The 23,281-nt window shown below is 36.2% G+C and overlaps 1 protein-coding gene across 1 annotated transcript; it reads left to right on the top strand.

Moving 5' to 3' along the window:
* On the top strand, positions 1-20,073 carry LOC104913898 (DDB1- and CUL4-associated factor 6-like). Its single transcript, XM_019620003.1, has 6 exons — positions 1-249; positions 5,688-5,780; positions 11,766-11,951; positions 16,826-16,939; positions 17,964-18,099; positions 19,832-20,073. The coding sequence occupies exons 4-6, from the start codon at positions 16,829-16,831 to the stop codon at positions 20,056-20,058; spliced, it is 474 nt and encodes a 157-aa protein (XP_019475548.1). The 5' UTR covers positions 1-249; positions 5,688-5,780; positions 11,766-11,951; positions 16,826-16,828; the 3' UTR covers positions 20,059-20,073.
* Positions 20,074-23,281: the final 3,208 nt, after the last annotated feature.

Genomic DNA, 23,281 nt, shown 5'->3' with positions numbered 1-23,281 from the left:
GAAGAACTAGCAAATGTGATGCTTATCTTAGCATTTATGAAATGAAAACCACATGAATTGTTTTGAGACTGACAGTTATATTCTGATTCTTCATTGTTTAGGACTGCTAGTGTCCAGTAGAAGTATCTAAATTAGTTCTTCATGTTACCATTTTAAAAGGGTATTGTAATTAGTATTTTCTTTACAGGGAGAAGAGAATTTATCCAAAGATTAAAACTTGAAGCAACCTTGAATGTGCATGATGGATGTGTAAGTTGCTTTGTTGCTTTTTTTTTGTTTGTTAAATGTTGTTAAATAGTGATTATGTTGCCACAGTAATAGTTCATTGACTTAAAAATGCAAATACCATGTCTTAAAATCTGAGTTGGAAACCTCTGCTTGTTGAGACCTACATCTGAATCCTCTAGGTATTTGTTTCCTCTTAAGCATTCAGTGTTTTATCTTTGAAGGACAGAATCCCACTTCTCTCCTTCACTACCATGTCCTGCACTTGAATGAGTTAAGCTCATGTGCCAGGAAAACACATGCTTGTCTTTTCAGTTAGAACCAATCTTTAAGTGGAATCATTTTGTGTCATGCTGATATGCTTTTTATACTTAAAGCAATATTGATATTTTAAGTGATTTATTTTTCACACTTAAAAAACAAATGATTGAGTGCTGCATTCTTATTTAAAGTGACAATAAAGACCAAAAAAAAAAAAAAAAAAGCTTGAAATATTCCTTATTTAAATGATTAATTTTGAAAGTGCTCCAAATATTACATGGCATATTCTTTTAAATACTTAAGCTAAGCACGGAACAAAGAAATTTGTTTTAACATTGAATGGCTTCATTGAATGGCTTTAACATAACACTGATTCACCTGTGTGAGTGTGTCAGAAAACAAGTTAAAATACCAGTTGGGCATACTTGCCTGTGCACAGAATTATTAGAGTAGTGAATAAATACTCAGAGCTCTGTCCTCTGAATGAAATTACAGCTGTTGGAATAAGATTTTTTTGCTGTATTGCTTTTGTAAATGTAGAAGTCAAGTAAGGATTGCGATATCCTTCCTCTTTAAAATGCTTATGCCATCAATGGTAAATTATATTTGTCTCTTCCTTCCCATCCCCTCCTACTATAACTGCTCAGTCAGCATACATTTCAAACATAAGGAATGAGTGTCATAGAAATCTTACTAAGAGTTTTTCTAGTTTTGTTATTTTGTTACAGGCATTTATATTCTTCTGGAGAGTTAGTTTTGGCTCATATATTCTATGTAAAGCAAACTAAAAAAAGATGAACAACATAGTTAAAGCACAAATTTGCTTTTCTAATGGAGGGTAAAAGTCTAACTTCCTACTCACCATTTGATTTATATATTACACAAGAGCAAGATCTTGTCAGAAAGTAGGCCTGTATGTATAACCATACTCACAACATTTTTGAAGCAGGATGATAGTTCTGTGAAATACTTGGAGTATTCATATTTTTGTAGCATTAATATTAACATAGCACCTTCATGTTTGGGATTTCTGCCTCAGAGCTGAGCCCAGAAGTTGCTGTTTCTCATGTTGTCTCTCAAGGGAGCTTAAGAGGCTGAGAAGCTCAGTAGTAGATTTATAAAATTAGATGAGATGCTTTCTTTTGAAGTTGGCTGCATTGGACTGGTAGCAACTAAGCATGAGGTAAGTAGAAGAAAGCAAATCTAAAACAGATTGATTGAATTCTGTGAAAACTGGTAAGGTAGAATTACAGAATATGTAGGTAGATGGATATGTGGAAATAATACATTCTGAATTGAAGGGGAGAGGATCACCTGAAGGAATAACTTCTTGTTTCTATGTATAGATATTCACTTCACTATCAAGTGTTTGGTGTGACATACATCTCATTCAGCAGAGCATTTGTGAGCAAGTCACTTTTTAGAAATAGTCCTCAAAGTTATGTTTGAATTAATATAAGTAGTATGTTTAGCATACTGTTAGAACATGTAGTTCTTACTTCTTCCTCCATATGTGACAAGTAGTGCTTTTTCACTCCCTTCTGTGTTTGGGAGATCTTTCTGATATGTCTCTGAAGACTTTTTTTTTTTTTTTCTGTTTTTTAAACGCTGTTAACATATTCTGTTTACAAAAGAGCTAATTTTACTGGTACATTACAAAGGAGTGAGTGAAAATTCAGAATTTTCAGCCTTGAGGCTTGGCTGCCTCTTGTATTCTCTTTGAGGGAATCACAGAAGTGATGTATGGACATGACACCAAGGAATGCAGTTTAGTGATGGAACTCAGTAGGCCAGGTTGGTGGTTGGACTTGATGATCTTTGAGGACTTTTTCAACCTAGATGATTCCATATTTCTATGATTCTAGTAGATGGTAATTTTTTTTTTCCTATTTGAGTGATGAATTAAAAGAGCTCACTGCTTTACTTGAGGGAAGATGTAGGTTGGATGTCAGGGGGAAATTCTTTACAGAGAGAGTGGTGAGGTACTGGAACAGGCTGCCCAGAGAGGTTGTGGATGCCCCATCCCTGGAGGTGTTCAAGGCCAGATTGGATGTGGCCCTGGGCAGCCTGTAATTAAATGTATTTAATATAGTATTAAATGTGGAGGTTGGCAGCCCTGCCTGTGGCAGGGGGTTGGAGCTTGATGATCCTTGAGGTCCCTTCCAACCTGGGCCACTCTGTGATTCTGTGATTCTTCCTTGAAAGGCTAGTTGAGAAGCAAACAGAATTTTATACAGATGATAAAGTGTGGAATACCTAATAGAAAAAAGCTAATTACATACTCTGTGTCTTTCTCATTATAAATTTCTGTCACTTCAGTAGGACATCTTTCTTATTTTGACCCTAAAATGAAGAATTTCAAACCCTTTGTGTAGTAACTGTTATGCTGTGCTTTCAGCTGGGCATGAGTGGCTGTGAAGGTAATAGATGTATAGCTTTTCTAAACAGTTCTGCAATATGAACGAATTTTCTAGGTAGTCCTCATTTGAGGATGTATTTTAAGAGTGTGTGTTCTACATTGGAACAGGGGCAAGGATTTTTCTTAATCTGCTGTCATTGGCCATCTGTTTTCAGTTGTGCATATGTTTATTTATTGGGGCAATTCAATGTTGGTCAGTGGAGTCTACTGAGCACTGAGAAGTGTAATAATTGATCGCTTGCATAAAATAATTGTTTTCTGGGGAAATAAAAATAAAAGTCAATCACTGAAATGATTTACTTTTTTTTTTGGTTCAGTAATGTTGGGAAGGTGATCCAGTACAGAATTAAAAGCCTGTTTAGTTGTAGACTTCCAGCATGGGCTGTCTTCTTGCTTCACAGTTTTTCTGAATCAAATTTGGCTTGGGTAGGGAATGCTGAAATTGCTCAAACCTGAATGAAATCAGGATTTAAAAGGAAGATGTTAGATGTCTTGTGTAGGCTTGTGACACTGCAATTCATATAATTGTTGTCTCTCTCCTTTGTTTCTTCCTATACATTTCTTCCTATGCTATGTTTACTTTTCTTTCAAGCTTTTTGGATCCTTTCTACTACTATTGGTTAAATTTTTGTGCAAGCTCTTTCTCACATCACTTGCCCACCTCCTCCCCCCCCCCGCTCTACTTTTTACAGCTTCTTGTGGTTTTTGCTTTTTGTTCCTGTGTTAGCATTTTGATTTCTTTAAGGGCAGTCATGGTATTTAGCTTCCTGAAAGGAAATGTAGATGAAAATTAACATTCTAGTGTTGGTACTAACTGTAATACTGCACTGTGCTTGACTATGTGTTTTGAGTACTGTAATTATCAGAATAGTTTAAACAGTTTACTTCCATGTTGAATGGATCCAGAGGCTAGTTGAATGTGTAGTTATTGGTGACTGACAGCCAGGGCTGTAGGAGTAGCCAAGGTGCATCACTCAGTCAGGCCTGCTAACTTGGCTGTGATGGTGGCCAGAACTGATTTTTGAAGAAAGCAGAGACATGGCCAGTGTATAGAAGGGAGAACACATCAGACTTTAATGGACAAATGGAAGTGAAGTTTGCATCTTTGTTTCTGATCATTTTTCTTTGGCAAACATTCTTTTCCACTTTTGGTGTTTAGAGCATTCCATGACAATGAACTGCAGTTTTAATAAAATGCCATAGGAGAATCATCCTTTATTTTGGATGTTGTGAGATGCTTTCATTGAAGGCCTTCCATTTCCTGTATTACAAAGAACTATGGAAAATTATTTCTTACTTTTGCCATGCTGTGAATGATTTCATAAACTTTTGTCATATTCTCTTTCTCTCTCCCCTAGACTACTTGTAGTCCACTTAGACCACTTGTGCTGTGGACTAGCACAAATTTGCAATAAAAAGCTTTAAGTACTTCCAATCATCCTAGCCATTCTTTCTCATAACTTTGCATTTCAAATGGGTATTAATAGAAATTGAGAATATGGGGGTGGAATACAAACCAAAGCTGCAGTATAGAAGGTGCAGATCTGCCAGACATGGATACACTGACAGAATGACATTTGCATTTCTGTTCATTTTCTAGTGTGTTTTTGAGTGCCTGTAATTAGTTTAAAGATTGTCAACAAATACATCACGTTCTGGTAATTAATCCACTTGCCCATGTCATCCATCTATGCAAACAGCTAATACTCATTTTGCAACTTTGCCTGAAGAAGGACTCCAACTGAGCTATGCTTAAAGTAGTTACTAAAATGAGTATTCTTATTTTAAACAAGATTTTTGCCTTTCAGGCCCACACAAATGAGAGATTTGAATCAAAAGAAAGCATAAGAAAAGAATGTTAAAAAACAGAGTTTTGACTAATGATACAGTCCACTCATATCGAATCACAGCAGTTATCCTGCCTGCAGAAAATAGCCATTGAAAAATGTTGATGGCTGCAGTTTGACAGCTAAGGCTATTTTAGAGACAATTTGAAATAATAATGGTCATGCATACAGTCTTCGGAGCTTGTGCATGAGCTACCGCTGGAAGAAAAAACTTGCTTGCTTTAAGGATACTTTCTGAGTTTCCTGGATTTTGAATTTCCAGCTTTATATCATTAGCACAGTACTGAACACAATATTGCGGAAAGGAAAATTGGTAAAGAAACGTACTGTAAAATTCTCCCAATGTGACTTTGCACCTCTCCGTAGGACTTGGCTTTTCCAGCATGTATACATTCCTCAGAGGGGGATCTGGGATGGATTCTACATTGCTTTTCACAGGATCCTTGAGAAGATGTCATGTCTGAGAAGCCTGTAAAGCAGTGGACGTTCGGAATTTGGACAATGTGAAGATACAGTGATGTGCTAGTTCAAGTTCAGAGAACTCTGTGGAGTATATTTGCTACATTGAAACACTTGAATGTATAAAATTGAGGGACTTGAGATCATTGTGGGAAGGCTTAATTTACCTAATGGACTCTTCAGGAGCAAAGGAAATAATTGAATTGCAAATAGACAGGCCATAGGTGAAGCGGGTGATTCCCTTATCAGTTTATTTTGAAAGTAATTGGGGTGTGTGTGTGTGTGTGTGTGTGTGTGTGTGTGTGTGTGTGTGTGTGTGTGTGTGTGTGTGTGTTAGCTGATGAAAAGTGGCATTATTTCAGTTTCATTTGTTAACTGCTTTTTTTGTACTGTTGGATAAATACAGTATGTTGATGATTTTAATAGTCTGAAAATTCTAATGCAAGTCTAATTTAATTGTTAATTAATTCATGCAGGTGAATACAATTTGCTGGAATGATACAGGAGAATATATTTTATCTGGTTCTGATGACACCAACCTGGTTATTACCAATCCTTACAGCAGAAAGGTAGGTTTGTTTCTGAATACTTAGAATTTTTCAAATGAGATTTAAGTTGTTATTTTTTAAGAGAAACTAATTATTATCTGACAAAGATAATATCAGGCACTTTGTAGTGTTCTGCAAATGAGAATAAAATTTCACAGTGCTTTAAAACCTTAGCATTCTAATCCCTCGTAACAGAGGCATTATCCCATTTTACGGTAAATGGTCTGGCACAAAAGGAACATAGTCTCACAACAGATTAGTGTCAGAATTAGCAAAAGCATTCAGTAATTGTGAAATTTCATAGTCAGATACATTGTCTTCATTTTAGCTTTAAAATATTGTACTACCTTCTGCTGTGTACAATATACTGAGTTGTCTGTTTGTGTAACCTAATGTTGTTGAAGTGTTAATGTGTATTAAAAAAAATTGATTACCATTTAAAGTGATGTTGTCTTGTGTGTGTATGGGTGGAGAAAAATTTGTACTGAGATGGAGGAAGCAAGTTGTGAAGGTAAGTGTTGTAAAAAGCTTGGCTTTTCCACTTCTGCACTTACACAGGTTAAGATCCAGTCAAGTGACTTCCAGTAATATCAGTTAGTGTCCATCATGTTGTAGCATTGTTCCATAATTTACACTTTGAGCATCTGTTGTCAGTTTTGCTGTACAGATGCTCTGAGCTGTGTCCTTCAGTGCTGGGGATCCTTTGCAGCAGAGTTCAAAGTCCGCTCTTCCATACTCCCTCTGAGGTTGACACCTAAAACTAGAAGAGGTACTGAAAAATTAAATGTATAAGGAGAAACAAAATGTGGAAAGGAGTTTAAATAGGAGGTTATTGAGGCAGAATGTATGTAACTCCAGTTTGTGTTGTGTCCTCAAATGGAAATATTGTTACTATCTGCATCAGAAGGAAAAAATTTTGGAAAATGTTTGTTGAGTTTGATTAGTTTGAATGTTTGTGTTAGTGTATCTGAGGAGAAATGTACTACTGTGATTTCTAATAGTAACTGTAAGCCTAAAATAAAGAATAAGCGCTTGGTTATATTTTGAGATGGCTGAGAATAATTCCTTTTGTGGATTATTCCTCTCTTATTCTGTTTCACTCAACCCATTGTTGACTAATAATCTCCATCAAAATAAATGTTTCAGGCATCTCAGTAACAAAACAAGTAAATAATTTAACTCTCTGGAGCTAAAACACTTTGTGCTACAAGTACATCTGGTTGAGCACTCATTTTTCAGAACCTTTAAATGTAACTCAGGATTTCTGTCAGCTAAAACCTGTGTGAACACAGAATTCTTGCTAGTAGTTATGCTTAAGATTTTTGAATCTGTAGGTTGGTTTGCCTCCAGAGAGGAAAACGGTTCCACTTGTGAGAAAGTGTTGGAGAGGCTTTGGAGTGTGTTTAGTGCAGCTGAGAGACGACATCTTTTCCACAGTTGAGATTGCTATTTTTAACATTAGGAAGAGGTTCCATTAGGCTTGCTTCCTTTTCACTTCTAAAGGGGCTTTGGCTGCTTCAAAGAAACACTGTTCATCTGGCTGGATTGCAAATGATTCTGTGCTAGATATCTTAAATGGGATCTCTAACCATATCCTGAAAGGCTTAGTAACCCTCTGATGTTTGGCTTGCATTTGTTTAAACAGTTGTCTTTACAAAAAATAAGTGGAAAATAAATGAAACTGCGTCTTTGGGGGTTTTTTTAACTGTTTTTAATGTGGCTTAAAAACTACTGTTTTGTTCCTTATGGTAAATAATAATAATAATAAAGTCACCATAAAACACTTCAAGTTTTGAGATGACAACCTAGTAGCTGCTGTAGGATCTAAAATAAAATGGACAGTTTCACAGCATGCAGCTTTTATAAGCAGAACATCAAACAGAGATGTAGCAAAAAAATAAAAATAAAAAAATCTGCAAATGATAATAGTTTTATACCTCTTTGTTTTCCTTTTCCACAGTGTGTGTGCTTGTTTTGTGTACTGTTTCCTGGAGGAAAATATGTATCATTAGAGATGGAGATAAGTTCTTTAGGATTGCTGTGTGAATAAGTAATCCTGTCCCAAAGATATAATCTGAGCATTTAAGAACTGCAATTTGAAATCTTTAATTTTTTGCCTCTTTAATTGATTTTCTGTGTGATGTGTTACTTAAGGAAGTACAGAAGTTGTGAAAATATCTGAGTTGTTATGTCTAATCAAGTAGTTAGAAAAATGTTTGAAATTGTCTCTTCCCTCTGTTTTTACTCAGTTATTAAGGGTCTGCGTAGCCTGTTACATGACAGTAATAAAATGTTCAAGTGGAATAAGGTGGTAGTGTTGTTTTACTCTGTGTAGCTAATGATAGGCTGTTAGAGATTGTCCGTGTGTGTTAAATTTCTGTTTTGGTTATTATGTGAGAAAGGATGTACAGAGCAAGTCTGGAAGGGCATGAAAATCTGCAGATAATAAATGCTGTAATACTTTAATGCTCTTTATTGCTACACTGTGTAATAAGGCCAGGGAACTGAGGGATGGAAGAGGGCACAAAATGAGCCATTTTATTCTCATCTGGTGCACCAGGGTGTGATACTCTATTGAAGCAAACATGGTGACCATCCACCACAATGGTTGAGCTGAGGCAGAAATGCTGATGGGGGGTTACAACCTTTCTGGGCTGACTTGTGCACCCAGACAGACTTCCCAGTGAGTGACAGAGCTGCCTAGACCTACAGTTGAAGGAAACTGGAAAGAATCTGGAAGTCCACTAAGGGCCTGAGGGAAGTGAAGTGAGGGGGATACGGGAGGGAGAGAGGGAGGTGTCATGGGTGCAATTGTACCCAGAGTGATGAATGTTTTGGTTAGGTGGCTAGGTTGTGGGAGAAGATCACCAGTCTGAGAAGTAACCAGCCATCAGTGGTATCATGCAATGACATGGGCAAACTGACAGTCTTGTCCTAAGTCCCTACAAGAGGAAGAAGTTAAGCCAGCTCCCAACGCTGAGGAGACAGATTGCAAAAATATACACGATGAGGGGGACTGGACCCTCATCTCTGATCAGAGAAGAAGGAGGAACCTCCCTGTTCCTCCTGAAGTTCCCCTAACCAATGGGAAGCTCTGGAGATGGAAAGAAGAGGATGTGGTTAATGGTTCAGAACTAGAAAAGGTCAACCACATTAAGATGGTCCACTCAGGTTCTCAAGTCGTAAGTAGTGCTGCTCAAAAAAGGCGAACAGTCTTAATATCTGGGGACTCCATACTGAGAGGCACAGTGGCACCCATTTGCTTTCCAAATAATCTCTCTGGAGAAATTTGCTGCCTGCTGGGGGCTGTCAGGCAGGAGCTGGAGGAGCAAAATCCCTCTCATTGTAATACAAGAGCAATCCCTCTCATTGTAATAGAAGAGCAAGTCAGAGACTGCCTCATGGGGCTGAATGTATACTAATCTGTGGGGCCAGATGGGATCGCATTCCACAGTCATGAGTGAACTGGCTGATGTGATTGCCAAGCCATTCTCCATCATATTTGAAAAGTTGTGGCTGTCGGGCAAAGTCCTCAGTGACTGGAAAAATGGGAGCATCACTTCCATTTTCAAGAAAGGGAGACCCAAGAACTATATGTCACTGAGCCTCACATTTGTGCCTGAAAGCTTGTGGAGCAAATCCTCTTGGAAGAGACGTTAAAAGCACTTGCAAGATGAGGAGGTGATCTGAGACTAGCCAGCACAGCTTCATCAAGGTTAGGTTGTGCCTGGCACATTTGGTAGCCTTCTATGATGGAGTGGTGGCTTGGTGGACAAAGGAAGGAAAACTGATGTTGTCTGCCTGGGCTAGTGCAAGGCCTTTGACATGATTCTGTACCATATCCTTGTGTCTAAATCGAAGAGAGATGACTATTTGGTGGATAAAGAATTGCTTCAGTAGGGGGTTAGAACTAGATGATCTCCAGAAGTCCCTTCCAACCACCATGATTCTGTGATTTGTTGGATGATCACAACCAGAGGATTGTGGTCAATGATTCTATGTCCAGGTGGAGGCTGGTGATGGGTGGTGTCCCCCAGGGGTCTGTCTTGGAATCAGTGCTCTTCAACATATACATCAGCAATACAGACAGTGGAATCAGCATTGAGAGCAGCTCTCAGGAAAAGGACTTAGGAATCTTGATGGAAAAAAAGTTGGACATGAGCCAGCAGTCTGCTCTTACAACCCAGGCCAACAGTATCACAGGCTGTAGCAAAAGGGGGGTGGCCAGCAGAGCAAGGGAGGTAGTTGTTGTCTGCTCTGCCCTTGTAAGGCTCCACCCTACTGCATCCAGACCTGGGGCCTCCAGCACAAGAAAGACATGATGGAGCTGTTGGAGCAGGTCCAGAGGAGGGCCACAAAGATGAGCAGAGAGCTGTACCATCTCTTATGAAAGAGGCTGAGGGAGCTGGGCTCGTTTAGCTTGGAGAAGAGAAGGCTCTAGGGAGACCTCATTGTAGCCCTCCACTAATTGAAGGAAGCTTATAAGCAGGAAGGGGACTGACTTTTACAGTCTGATCACAATAGAATTTGTTTAAACTAAAAGGAGGGAGATTTAGGTTAGTTGTTAGAAGGAAACTTTTTACTCAGAGGGTGGTGAGGCACTGGCATAGGCTGCCCAGAGGAGCTGTGGGTGCCCCATCCCTGGAGGGTGCGCAGGCTCGGGTTGGATGGGGCCCTGGGCAACCTGGGTTGGTGAGTGGCAGCCCTGCCCACGGGCAGAGGATTGAAGCTGGATGATCTTCCATTCCAAGCCATTGAGTGACTTAATTCATAGTAACAATAGCTAAAATCAAAGGTGTATTTGTTAGATGATACATTTTTAACTGTTAGCTGAAGTAGAGTACCCTGTGGACTTCTTTTTCTGAGTTATTCCTTTGAAATGAGTTTTTCATTTCATTGAATATCTGGGTTTTGAAGATTTGAAAATGTGAACAAGTCTGAATTAATAGACAGATTTATTGAAACAAAATGAATGTGTTGTCCTCTGGTTAATTATTATTATTTTTCTTCCAGTATTAGGCTTTGAATACCCTTTAAATTTTCTGTGTAAACTGTTTGAAAATGGAATGTTGTAAAATACTATGCATCAGTCGCTACTGGTAGAGCAGCTTAATTTGCATAATGTTTTATTTGATTAAGTTAATTGAGTAGAAATTTTGAAGGCATTTTAATACTGCAAACAGCTTTGTAGATTTCGTTTTCCCATAGATGGTGGTGAAAATGCATTTAATTTACAGGCAGGAAAATGGACTGAAGTGTAGAATTTTCACCAGTGCACAGGAAGGTATATCGAGGATTTTTATTTCAGTTTTAATAGACTAATCAAAAGTATGTTAGTAAATAAAAAAGAGTAATCACAAAGTGTTTAAAACCAGTTGTGAGGGTAAAATAAAGTATATGCTTCCCTACTGTATTGTAAGTGAAAGGCATTTGTTGAAACTGAATTCAACTCCTAAACTCCTATTTTTCTGCCCAGTGATCGTGTTCTTAAACTTTTATTCGACTGGCTTCAAAATATTCTTTTTTACAAACTTCAGTTCTTTTAAAGTGTGTTTATTGTACAGGTAGCATCATTTTTTTTTTAATTTTTTTTTTAAGTGTGTAAAGCTGACTTGGATTAGAATGCTGCTCTACTCAGGGTTCCATATCTTTGAAATCTGTCACTGGCATGCAGGCTGGCTGTATTATCATCCCAGACTAATGGTTTCCGTCGAGAAACCAGATGTGATTATGTACCTAGCATTTTAAAAACAAAAGATGTCAGTTGCATTTCATAACTTTCATTTTGCAAACTCCTTTAGGCAAGTACAAAGGTCAGTGTGGAACCAATTAGTTCTTAGAAGAAATGTGGTGCAAAGGCAGCTTCCCTTTTCTGTTGGGATTAAACTATGCATTGCTGGCAGCCTGTACGAGTGATCTTTTATAGTACCTAAGTCTGTATTATTTTCCCATTCTTTATTTGCTTTGAAATTATTAACCTGATGCAAGTTTCTTTTTCTCTTGTAGGTTTTAACAACCATTCGCTCAGGACACCGGGCTAATATTTTTAGTGCAAAATTCCTACCATGCACCAATGACAAACAGATTGTATCTTGTTCCGGTGATGGGGTCATCTTTTATACTAATATTGAACAGGATGCGGAGACCAACAGACAATGCCAGTACACGTGCCACTATGGAACCACCTATGAGGTAACAACAAAAGCATATGATGGTTTTAAGATTGAGTACATATTTTCATGTGTTGTTGTGCAAGATATTAACTAGATGATGAAAGTGAGAATTAAAGAATCTTCCTTCTGCAATTTCTGATTATTTTTCTTACAGAATAGGTTTTAGAAGAAAAATAAATTGTCTGAAAAATTTCCCAAAAGTGAATGTAGTTAAGACCACTTTCTTTGAAAATAAAATAGCTGAATAAACGTTCATGAAAATAATAAAAATAATCATCTGCAGCAAAAATGTTTTAAACTGTGCTGTGAATTTCCTTCTGAATTGACAGAGGAGGAGTTGGTGGCTATGCTTTACCTCTTGATCTTTATTTAGGGGGAGGTGGGTGGAGGAATAAAAATACTTCCAGTGGTCTAGTGCTTTTTCACAATTTAAATCCTAAGAAATTCTTACTTAAGCATTTGTGAATAATTTTATCTGAAAAATGTATTTAAAGTTTTAGGTGATTTCTCTGTTTTGTATTAAGGTTAACTAATGATATGTAAATTTAGATCCAGAAATTCTGTCTTGTTCATATAAGTAGGCTAACGGAGAAGGGAAGTGCTGCTTAGTTTAGGAAGATGATCTGAATTTACATATTTATTTTAATGACTGCAAAATCTGTTACTTGTAAAGCTCAATTGTTTCTAAAATGGGAGGAACAATACTGTTTTCTTCTTAGGTTAGAAGTATGACATTCGAAAGAAAAAAACCTCAAATCCATTGCTTTTGTAATTATTTAGCTGAGATTTCATAACAAATTTCTAAGTCTTTCTTTGCATTTAAAATGAATGAAATATTTAAAGATCTTAACAGATTTTTAAGTCTGTATCAGATCTGTTAAGACTGACTGAATTTGAGGTGTGTGGAAAGATTGTGTGAGAATTCATTTTCGATCACGTAGTAATAGTATCCTTACAGTTGATATCACACATGTTCAGTTAAGGGATTTGACAAAAACATTTTGTCTGCTGGTAGCCTTGTAGGTCAGACGGTCAAGCAAACCTGGCATTATTGACTCTGTAGACGTTTATGGGATTGTAGTTTGTTTATCTGTTGTATTCTGTTATATGCTTGTTTTTCCTGGGTTTAACTCAAGGCTGTAGTCTATGTACTAATTTCCAGTTCTGGAAAATGTTATTCAGGCTCCCAGATTTGCATTTCCTGCTTTTGGTTTTGAGATTGCTTTTACTGAGAGACTACTGTTCCCTTTGAAAAGCAGCAGTCCTGTGGCCCTCAGCCAGAAGCTTAAACTGCCTCAGTTGCCACCGGAGCTTACTATATATAGTAGTCTGTGTGTTAGTCTGAGGATTCTGCAACTTGATTGGATGTTCTCTGTACCTCAGATAAACCCTGCCTTTTGGTAAAGAACATCTGGAGGCAGTGATGCTGTTTCTTAAAAATAAAATGTCCTCGGTTGAGGACTATCAGGTCAGCATTCTGACCTCTTGATGAATTAAGTACCTGCTTGATGGCTGGCCATGGACTTATGGAGCAGCCAGTCTATGGCTCAGCTGGCTTCTGTTTCCTGAATAGCAAGCTGTGAGTTTTGTATTTAAAAAAAGAAAAAAGTTTGAAGTATGAGAATAGGGGAATGATTATGGACACTGCACTGAGGAGATCTGTCTGTTATCAGAGCAGTGAGTCTGTCTGAAGTTTAGGTAGGGTCTTGGGGTCAGCTGCTATGAGTGCAGTAAAATGAAAGTTTTGACGGCAATACAATTACTAGAAGTCAGTTCTGATTTGCTTGAACTTGGGTAGACCAACAACTTGGTTGATTACATTGAAATGACTGTCAACAGGTGTTGCTGCTAAAAAATGGTCAAACTGGAAAAGTTCAGTGAAAGCAGTTGCCAGTTGACCTTGTGGGTCAGAAGGGTCAACAGAGGCTAGAACATAGCACTTACAGTTTTTACTGTGAGATGCTGGTCAACTCTTGGAAGATGTTGTTTGTCATCAGTAGCAATGGTATGTATTTTTCCAACTATTAAACCTGATGGCAAAGGCAAATATTAATTTAATAAGAAAAAAAAAAGAAATTAAACTCCACAAAACAGAACAAAAAAGAAAGATTTAAAAACAGTTTAGAAGAAATAAGGACTGCCCAACAGACCAGCAAATCAAAATGAAAGATTTACTATTTACCACATAGTTATCTTATGTTTAAATAGTGTCTGTTTGTATGGAATATTGCTCAAAATCATTAGTTGAAGAGAGTATGGCCATTTGACTGCTGTATTGCACACATAAAGTGGTAGTATTGGAGATTAGTTTTATTCAGCAAATAATGTTTAAAAGAGGGCATTACTGTTGTTTTGAATGATAACCTCCAATACTATTTTTGTTATTTTAAAATATCATTAATGGAAGCTATTTCCCAGTCCCCATTACAACATTGACAGTTTTAAAGATGTCTTTTCTTGAAATGAATTTTCTTAGCCTGTTTTGCACTGAGGTTTTACATATCAAAACGTTGATAACTGTCTTAAAAAAGTCTTCGATACGTAGGTTTATAAAATATTGTTTTCAGGCTTTAAATTCTGTTACTTTCTTAAATCTGTTTGATATTAGAACGTTAAAAGCCTGTTTGGCATAGCAGACCTTTTTGTTTGAGCCTTGCTGTGTGGAAGTATAATGCAGTAAATACCAGTTCTTTTGAAGCAAATGACTGAGATGAAGCCTCAGCTTCTGGTGTAATATAACTTAATCACTGAGGGTTTTCTGGAGTGGGAAAGTCATGTAAAATTTTGAGATATTACTACCCAGCTGTATATAACCACATCATTGTATTAAATATAGAACTTTGACTCATCAGATTCTCTAGATAACAAAAGCTAACGTAATTTGGCCTGGAGGTACTAATTATAAATTTGAATGCATTTTGGATTCATTCTGCACTTTAAAGTTGAAATTTGTGACTGTTTCAGGCAATACAAAAACACTGAAAAAGAATAATATAGAAATTTGTTTAGATCATTATGAACTGCGAGATAATTGTCTACAATTTTTAAGTCTGGGGAGAACAGAGTAAGTAGGAAAATTTGTTTACATAATGCTATTGCAAAGTTGATTTTTATTCAGGCAAATGCTTTATTACTGCTCATGTTAATTGCATTATAGGAGGAGAAGGTACAGTTCTTCCATAGATTTGCAGAATGATTCATAGAATGGCTCGAGTTGGAAGGGATTTTAAAGATCATCAAGTTCCAACTTTTCCTGTCTTACCTTGACAGTCTCAAAATAGTAAAATTATCATATCACTATGTATTTTTTTGAATACACGGAATTGACAGGACAAAATGCTTTTATATAATGTTTGTACTCAAATATGTTGTTTGAGCTTATATCTATTATCAACAACTCTTTATTATGGGGGTATGTATCTCTGTGTTTCTTTATTTTAATGTTTATGAATTTGTTATATGTTCATAAGCACCACACATAAAAATTGGCATATCCAAGTGTAGGTATGTACCTTGCTTTTACATTTATACTGTGAAATGGTATAATTAGGAACAAACATAAGACATAGCTAGAAGTCTGAATTTGATTTGTTACACTATATTCAGTGAATACTTGAGGCAAAGTGGATGTTTTCATTGCAAGTTTTCCATCACAATGCAGGTAAATGCTGAAAAGTTTTAGTGGATTGAAGAGCAATTCCTGGCTTAAATAACTACACTAATAAAGTTATTAATTTGAGTAAATGTGTAGTGAAAAAATACTCTTTTCAATACAATACACTACCATATGCAAGAATCATAGTCATGGCTCAGAATTTTGTTATTCCATTGGTATTTAAGCCTTGACTTTGTTCTCCTTGTTTAATTTCTTATGTCTTGTCAGTGAAAATTGGCAGAGCATGCATTTTTTTAGGTAATATACTGAGTGTTACGTGAAGAACTGTTGAATTCTACAGAGATTACCTTTGTAACCTCACTTTAGGTAGTGAGATTTACAGATATCTACTGTCATTAAGAGTTTGAAAAAAAAAAAAAAGCATTGCATAAAAAGTGTTAAAGAATCAATATTTTGCTTATGTTCAATTAGTGTATTGCACAATTACCGATTTTGTAGCTCTGTAAATTTCTGTTAAGTTACTGATAGCAGTATTGTAAGTAAATAAAGATGCCACCAATTTCTAAAATATCCTCTGTTTTGTATTTAGGGGATGGCATATAGAATCATGTCACTTCTTGTGTGTTCATCAACCTGTGGAATTCAGCTTTAACGTGATGTTTTTATTTTGTCTTAAAGAGGGCTTCCTGAATGAAACCACACATAAGATGCCATCTGAGTCTTTCCTAGTTTGAGTGGGTCTGAGATCAATATAATAGTGCAGTACAGTGCTCTCTTAGAAGGTAGAAAAATAAAGTGAGAGTAGGTTAGTAAGAGCCTTTTACTCATAGTTTCTTCAGGGGACTGTTTTGAGTACAAATAAACAATGCAGTGGGAATAAAAGCTGTTAGCAGATTCATGTCATTCAGACTTGGAGGATTTGGGTTTTTATTGCCTTCTAATACTTAATAGAAAATAAACTGGGCTTCCATTGATTTATTGTAGCAAATTGATGTATGTTGCTTATTGCGAAATAATAGGTCAGATCTTATAATTATTTCTGTAAGTGTTTTCTGTTTGTCCCATACCACACAGTTTGTTTTAATTTCATTGTAGCTCAGACTTCTGATGTTTCTTCATTTTCAGTAAATATTTATGCAGTTTTCTTCTTTCTCTCGGTAGAAGGCTTAATGTGACTCATTATTGGATCAGGCTTTAAGGCTCAAAACGTTGATGCTGCTTTTATTTTCAAATTGTTAATTACTTTTTTTTTTTTTTTTTTTTCCTCCACTGGGCAGATTATGACAGTACCAAATGATCCCTATACTTTCCTCTCTTGTGGTGAAGATGGCACTGTACGATGGTTTGATACTCGAATCAAAACAAGTTGCACAAAGGAAGATTGTAAAGATGTAAGAGTGAAATCTTTTAATAAAGATGACCTAAATGTAGAGCTGTACATCATACAAACATAGGATTTGAATTCTGGTAAGGCTTTTAGAAATAATAGATTTCAGGGTCGTTGGTGGAGATGACAACATTTTTCCCAAGAAACATTTAAAAAAAAGTTCGAGCATTTCCTTTTTTTTTTTTTTTCTTTTTTTTCCCCCCTTCTTCTAAATTGTAATATCACTTTAGGAGCTTCTGTGGTGTGATGATTCAGATGCTGTAGAAAACGTTCTGCCTTGAAACTGAATCTATCTGTTTGGTTTACATTAGTTACTGTGGAGTGTGCAGTTGGAGGCAAATATTATTGATGAAAATCAGCTGCACTTTTGTGGTTTTGGCCATCTTTTATCCCTCCATAAGAAAAGATTTCATAATGACTTTATACTAGATCGAATTAGTCACTGGTATTACTCCCCAGAAGGTAAGATACTAGTTGTTTCCACTGTTTGGAATTCAGAAACAGTATTGAATTGAAGAAAAAACTGACACCAGATTACTGCTCTTGATTAATTCTGTTGCACGTCTGAGTTTTAGGAATTTCATTGGTCCCTTGTCCTATTAAAATCTATCTGCCTGTAGATGAAATCCACTCTATTTTTTGATGTATTTGGTACTCTTCCAACTAAATGCAGTTACCTGTGTTTGCTTAGGAAAATACAATGTGCAAGCTAGTCTATAAATCTGTATTTGTTATGCTTATCTTTTCTCAAATGTTTGTTGCTGTGGTTTGTCCTTTGTTAGTTTGCTTTGTTTTGTTTGTCTTTCTTTTTCATTTAATCTCACGATATATCTATTTCTGTGATAGCTTTCCTTTTCTGCAGTGGGTTTTCTGTTTGCCATATTTTCAGCCTGTCTTCACAGGGCCAGACCTGACTTTCTGAATTACTCCTTGATGAATGGGCCTGCATCCTGAAGTAAAAAATACAATTATACTTCAGATGCTCAGAGCTCTTGTTTGAATGGTGGGTTTGTTTTCTTTTGTTCCAGGATATTTTAATAAACTGTCGTCGTGCTGCCACTTCTGTTGCTATCTGTCCACCAATCCCGTACTATCTTGCTGTGGGTTGTTCTGATAGCTCAGTAAGAATATATGATCGGCGAATGCTTGGTACAAGAGCAACAGGTGAGAAACATGCTTTTATAGTAAGCTTCTCTATGTGCAATTTCAATTTCAGGTTCTTTTTTTTCCCCCAAAATAAATGGTGAATGGCTGAAATGTAATACTGAATGAAGTGGACCTTTCTTCTCTGAGAACGATGCTTTACAATAATGGAATCATTTCACTTTAATATTTGCTAATATAGAAATCTTTAAATAAGGAAGCTCCTTACTGGAAGGGATCTTATATAGTCTATAGCGTCACACAATCTCTTTAGCTTTACAGAATTTGTTGCTATATCTAACGTAATTTTTCTGAAAAGTTACAAATTGTACAGTTAGAAGTTGGCAGTCTTTAGATGCTAACTAAGGATTTTATTCAAAAAATTTAAGTGATAAGTTACAGCGAGTATGTAGTACTAACATATCTCTTACTTGTAGTGCATGATAACTGTGTGTTTCAGCTTACGTAGAAATGAATATACGTAGCTGTTTATGCACATTCATAAAGGTAATCAGTGTCACAATGTCATTTTTGCAGCATTCCCTGTTGATTGTTGTAATGGAGGAGAAAAAAACAGTACAGATCAATTAATGAACATTAATAAACAATCTTTTTATCAGGCTAATGTTTTCATAAGATTTTCCCCTCATGTTATATCTCAGTGTTCTTGAGAACCGCCTGAGGAACAGATTCTGGGGAGGCTGATTGAAATATAGAATGTAAATGTTAGATTCTGCTTTTCCCTTGAAGTTTTGTTTAAAAACGAAACAATACCCAACAAAAACAATATAAAAACACCACTGCTTTTTCTTTTTTACACCTACCCCTATTTACAGTACAGCAGAAAGATGAATTCAGGTATGCAAGTCTAGTTGAAGACTGTAGATTTTCTGGACTTATTGATATAGCATTTTGCTATTGTATTTTTTTAATTTGTTTTAAAGAATGAGGTATTCCATGATAGCTGCTAGAGAGCAAACTAGTTTTTTTTTCATTCTAAACTTTCAGCTTTAGTCCTTATGCAATGAGATGGCAAATTCTGAATTTGTCAAGGACATGCTTTTCCATGTGCTAATCCAGAGCAGATATGCCTTGCAGTTATGTGGCAGATAATAGGTTTTTGGAACAGTCTTATTTTTTTCTGTTAAGCCGTCTTATAGTTAATTTTTGTCTGCTCACAAGTTTGTAATGCTGGAATTGAAGATTGTTTTAGTACGTAGAATGGAGGTTGGTTGTCATGTAAACCCAATGTATTGTGTAGTTCTGCAGTCTCAAAGTGACAATATCATGTCTCAAAGAGGGAAAAACTGGTTTGTTTGTTTTTTTGTTTTTTTTTAGATCATTTAGAAAGTAAAGATGTCGTTAAATTTTCCAAGTTCTATAGAATGACTTCCTTGCAAATTTGTGTGGTGGTACATAATTGCATTATTATTGTGTACAAGTTCTTCGGTTCCTAAATTTCCATCTATACTAAACATTACAGATGGTATCCACATATACCATCACGTGATTGATATGTTACATATGTTTGTATGCTTTCATCTTTTTCTATAATGTTCAAATCAGTTTTTTGTTTTTTTTTTTTTTGTACACCAGAAGATCTGATTTGTCACCACTCAGAACCAATTTAATACAAAAACTGTTGGTTGCTTAGCTATTCTCTGATCATCTTTGGATGTTAACTAAGGAGTATATTGAAACTGCTTGTAGAAAATTTACAATAATGAATGTATTCTTTCTCATTCTCACACAGGGAATTATGCTGGTAGGGGCACTATTGGGATGGTGGCACGTTTTGTCCCTCCTCATCTCAATAACAAATCTTGCCGAGTAACGTCTCTATGTTATAGTGAAGATGGTCAAGAGATCCTTGTTAGTTACTCTTCAGACTACATATACTTGTTTGATCCCAAGGATGATACAGCACGAGAACTTAAAGTTCCTTCCTCTGAGGAGAGACGAGAAGAGGCAAGTAATTAAGATGATCTGTTTTCATGTCTTGTCTTCCTCACCCCCAGGTCAATCCTACCAGTTGTATGTGCCTTGAAATGAATCCTGAGCCATCATTTGATTCTCAAACATTGTTTTTAAAATAGTTTTAGAGTATCTACAGTATTGGTGTTGGGAATATGGGATTTTTTTATTTTACTTTTTTTGGGTCTTGTATATTTTGGTAAGGAAACTTGAGGAATAAGCAGGTCTTGGTTTTGCCAGAGATGGGCAAATATTCTGCTTCCATTGTATGGGAAGTTCAGCATAGGCTGATATTAATGGAACTTGATACTCTGACCATTCTTCGTAAAATAAGCTGTTTCTAGAACGACACACGTAAAATCACCATCTTTCTGTTCTTTCCAGTTTGACATTAGAAACAAGCCAGTGCCACAGAGATTTATAGTTAGCTATAATTTTTCTGTAACTAAATCCAGACATACAAGATGGGAGATACGTTCAGAGAAATTCATCTTGTGGATTCCGATTATCTGGCAATGTTTTTTGTACCTAAAACTTTGGAGTGTTTTGCTTTCATAAAAAAAAAAATTGTTGCCTCTTCTCAGGGCTGATGAGAATTTGGAGTACCTGTGTTGAAATGAGAACCACAGATCATTTCTTACCTTTATTTTGGTGATAATTTAGCATTTTCACCACGATTACTGTGTACCTGTGGGTTCCAGTAATGTAGGAAGTTGGAGAAATTTTGATGGAAACTTTGCTGTTCCTGGGTCATAGAGAAGTTTAAACTCTGACAGTTACTGGAAGAAGAGTTATGTTATAGGGCCTTTGACACAGACCTCTTTAACTTAATACTCCTGGACAAGGATCTTGATCTCAGTTATTGTTGTACCCATATCATTCAGTTGTCTTAAACAGCGGAATTTTATAGAACTATATAAAATTCAAGATACATTCTGAGATTTGAAAAATTTAGCCAAGATGCCTTTTGAAATATCAATGAAATTACAAATTGCAATTGTTTGAACAGATTTTTATGAAACCAGTTGGAGTATTTTTATAATAGGATGTAGAGTTGAGGACTAAAGCAGAGAGTGACTAATAGCTTGAAAGCAGAATGTACCATTTGCCACATGTATGAAATGGAAAATAAGCTTTTTCCTTCTGTTTTCTATAGTAGACTGAAGTTGAAGATAGATGTTGCTCCTAGAATTGAGATGTGACTGTCAAATTGTATGACAAAATTTGCATGCTCTGTAGACAGAGGCACAAATTTAGCCTTTTATTTCTCTCATCTGTCTTATGAAACTGACTGTGTACTACATGTTGACTTTTATTTTGAGAATGGTATTCTTAAAATATTTTATCACTCTGATATTTCATTCTTGACTTTTTTCCCCTCTTCTAAAGATGAGAAGGCATTTAGGTGACATCAGGATATAAAACTAGCAATGATGGCAAATAATTGAGGTGTATTCTCTGTTTTTTCCTCACCACCAAAAACAAATTCCTTGACGTCGAGTATAAGGATTTGGATAGAAGCTATCATTTAAGAACAGAAATAAAGGGATACAGAACATGTAGACCAGAGGGGTGATCCACCACAACAACAGAGCAGAACTAAAAAACTCTGCAGTGTAACCAAAACACAGTTGTTTATTATCTATTCAGTTACAGTGATGCTGACCCTCCTAGTCTAACTTTTCTGATCAATTTAAAACAAATCTCTTTGACTACCACTAATTATATTTCTCTCACCCTCCTCCTGCACCCAGCCCCAACCATTACTCCATTGTTCTGGCTTTACATTCCCCTTTTCATAAAATCTTTGGGGTCCAGAGGTCTTTATCTTAAGGCTGAGACAAGACTCTTAAGGGAATTTGCAATGAGTTCTCAGCCCCCTGATGTCTTCACTGACTGGAGAATTATTGGTCTGCCAATATGGCATGCCATTTGCTTCTATATGCTTGTTCTTAGTCCTTGTATTTACCCTTGTAGTTAAGACCCAACCTTTGCAGGGTAGTGAAGTAGTGAAGTACCACTGGTGAGCTGCTGAGAAGGTGTTGTCCTCCTGTGTCCGTACCTACAACGTCTCTGCCCTCACGCCATGCCTATGCTTCTGAATGCTCCATCTAAGCCCATTCCCTCTGGATAATTGGTTCTTTTTTGCAAATATTGTTTTGGATAGAGATTTGTAGGATTGAGGAAGAATGTCCAGCTGAGTTAAACTGTTACCTGATTGAGACAGAGGAAAGCAAAGAGGAACTCAGAAAAATGATGCCACAAATAAATGGTTTCTCATCTTTCTTTTTCCTATGTAATTGCAATCTAATGTAAGGTGGACAATTGATGGCCTGCTTTTCTACAGAGAGGGAAGATTGTGACTACTTATTAATTGCAGATCCTAAATATTCTTCTGTACTCACAGAATATGTTCTGCAATTTCATTTTGTTAGATAATGTCATTTAAATAGTATTTTTTTTTTTCAGTCTTGCATTAAGTTCTACAGAGCAGAAAGAATGTGAAGCTTTCTTCCCGAATCTGCTGGCTCCTGAACGTTAATGCTTTAATTTACTTTCAGGGGTTTTGCATTTAATCTTAAATTGGTCACTACTGTTGTTATTTGTTGTTTGGTTTTGCTTTTATAAACCATAAATTGCCAGCCAACAAGCTTAAGTCCCAAGTCTGAATTGCCTTTTTGAATGTACAAATATCTCTGACTGTTTCTTTTCATGTTAGCAGAAGTAGCACTAACTGCATAGTACTCTTCTTGTACTATTGAGAATTACAGGATAGCTTAAAGTTTGTTCATAACAGTTCTTTGACGGTGACTGAATGTTTTTTTTTTTTACCCCCTTGAATACAAATCTACATTGCATCAGGATGAGACTGCATGTAATTGTTAGCGTGGAGGGCTGAATATTTCTGTGGAATTCAGGCTGAGTTTATTGTTCAGTATGGAATGCCTCAATTAACACAGTAAAGTTAATATCGAGTAAAGTAGAAGCTGTAATAGTTTTAAGAGCCATTGATTTAAGCTGATGAAATTCTGTATAGCTAAAACTATTGCTGCCTTTTGATACAGTGTTGTGCTTATTCATAGTTGAACTGAGCATATAGCTGATACAAGTTTATTTTGTGTGACAAGTTTTTGTATCTTAAGAAAATGGGAATATAGCATTTATTTTTAAACTTGAAATTTTGTACTGCTCAATGTAAATGACTATATAATAGCTTTCTTCTTTTTTT

Source organism: Meleagris gallopavo, chromosome 1 (assembly GCF_000146605.3).
Source record: "Meleagris gallopavo isolate NT-WF06-2002-E0010 breed Aviagen turkey brand Nicholas breeding stock chromosome 1, Turkey_5.1, whole genome shotgun sequence".
In the NCBI taxonomy this organism is placed as follows: Eukaryota; Metazoa; Chordata; class Aves; order Galliformes; family Phasianidae; genus Meleagris; species Meleagris gallopavo.
This window is presented reverse-complemented; position numbering and strand designations above follow the sequence as displayed.

Excerpts from the sequence above, each read along its gene's own strand:
- LOC104913898 (XM_019620003.1), top strand. The coding sequence starts at position 16,829 with ATGACAGTACCAAATGATCCCTATACTTTCCTCTCTTGTGGTGAAGAT. Across the intron at positions 16,940-17,963 it reads CAAAGGAAGATTGTAAAGAT|GATATTTTAATAAACTGTCG; the intron begins GTAAGAGTGAAA and ends CTTTTGTTCCAG. Across the intron at positions 18,100-19,831 it reads GCTTGGTACAAGAGCAACAG|GGAATTATGCTGGTAGGGGC; the intron begins GTGAGAAACATG and ends ATTCTCACACAG.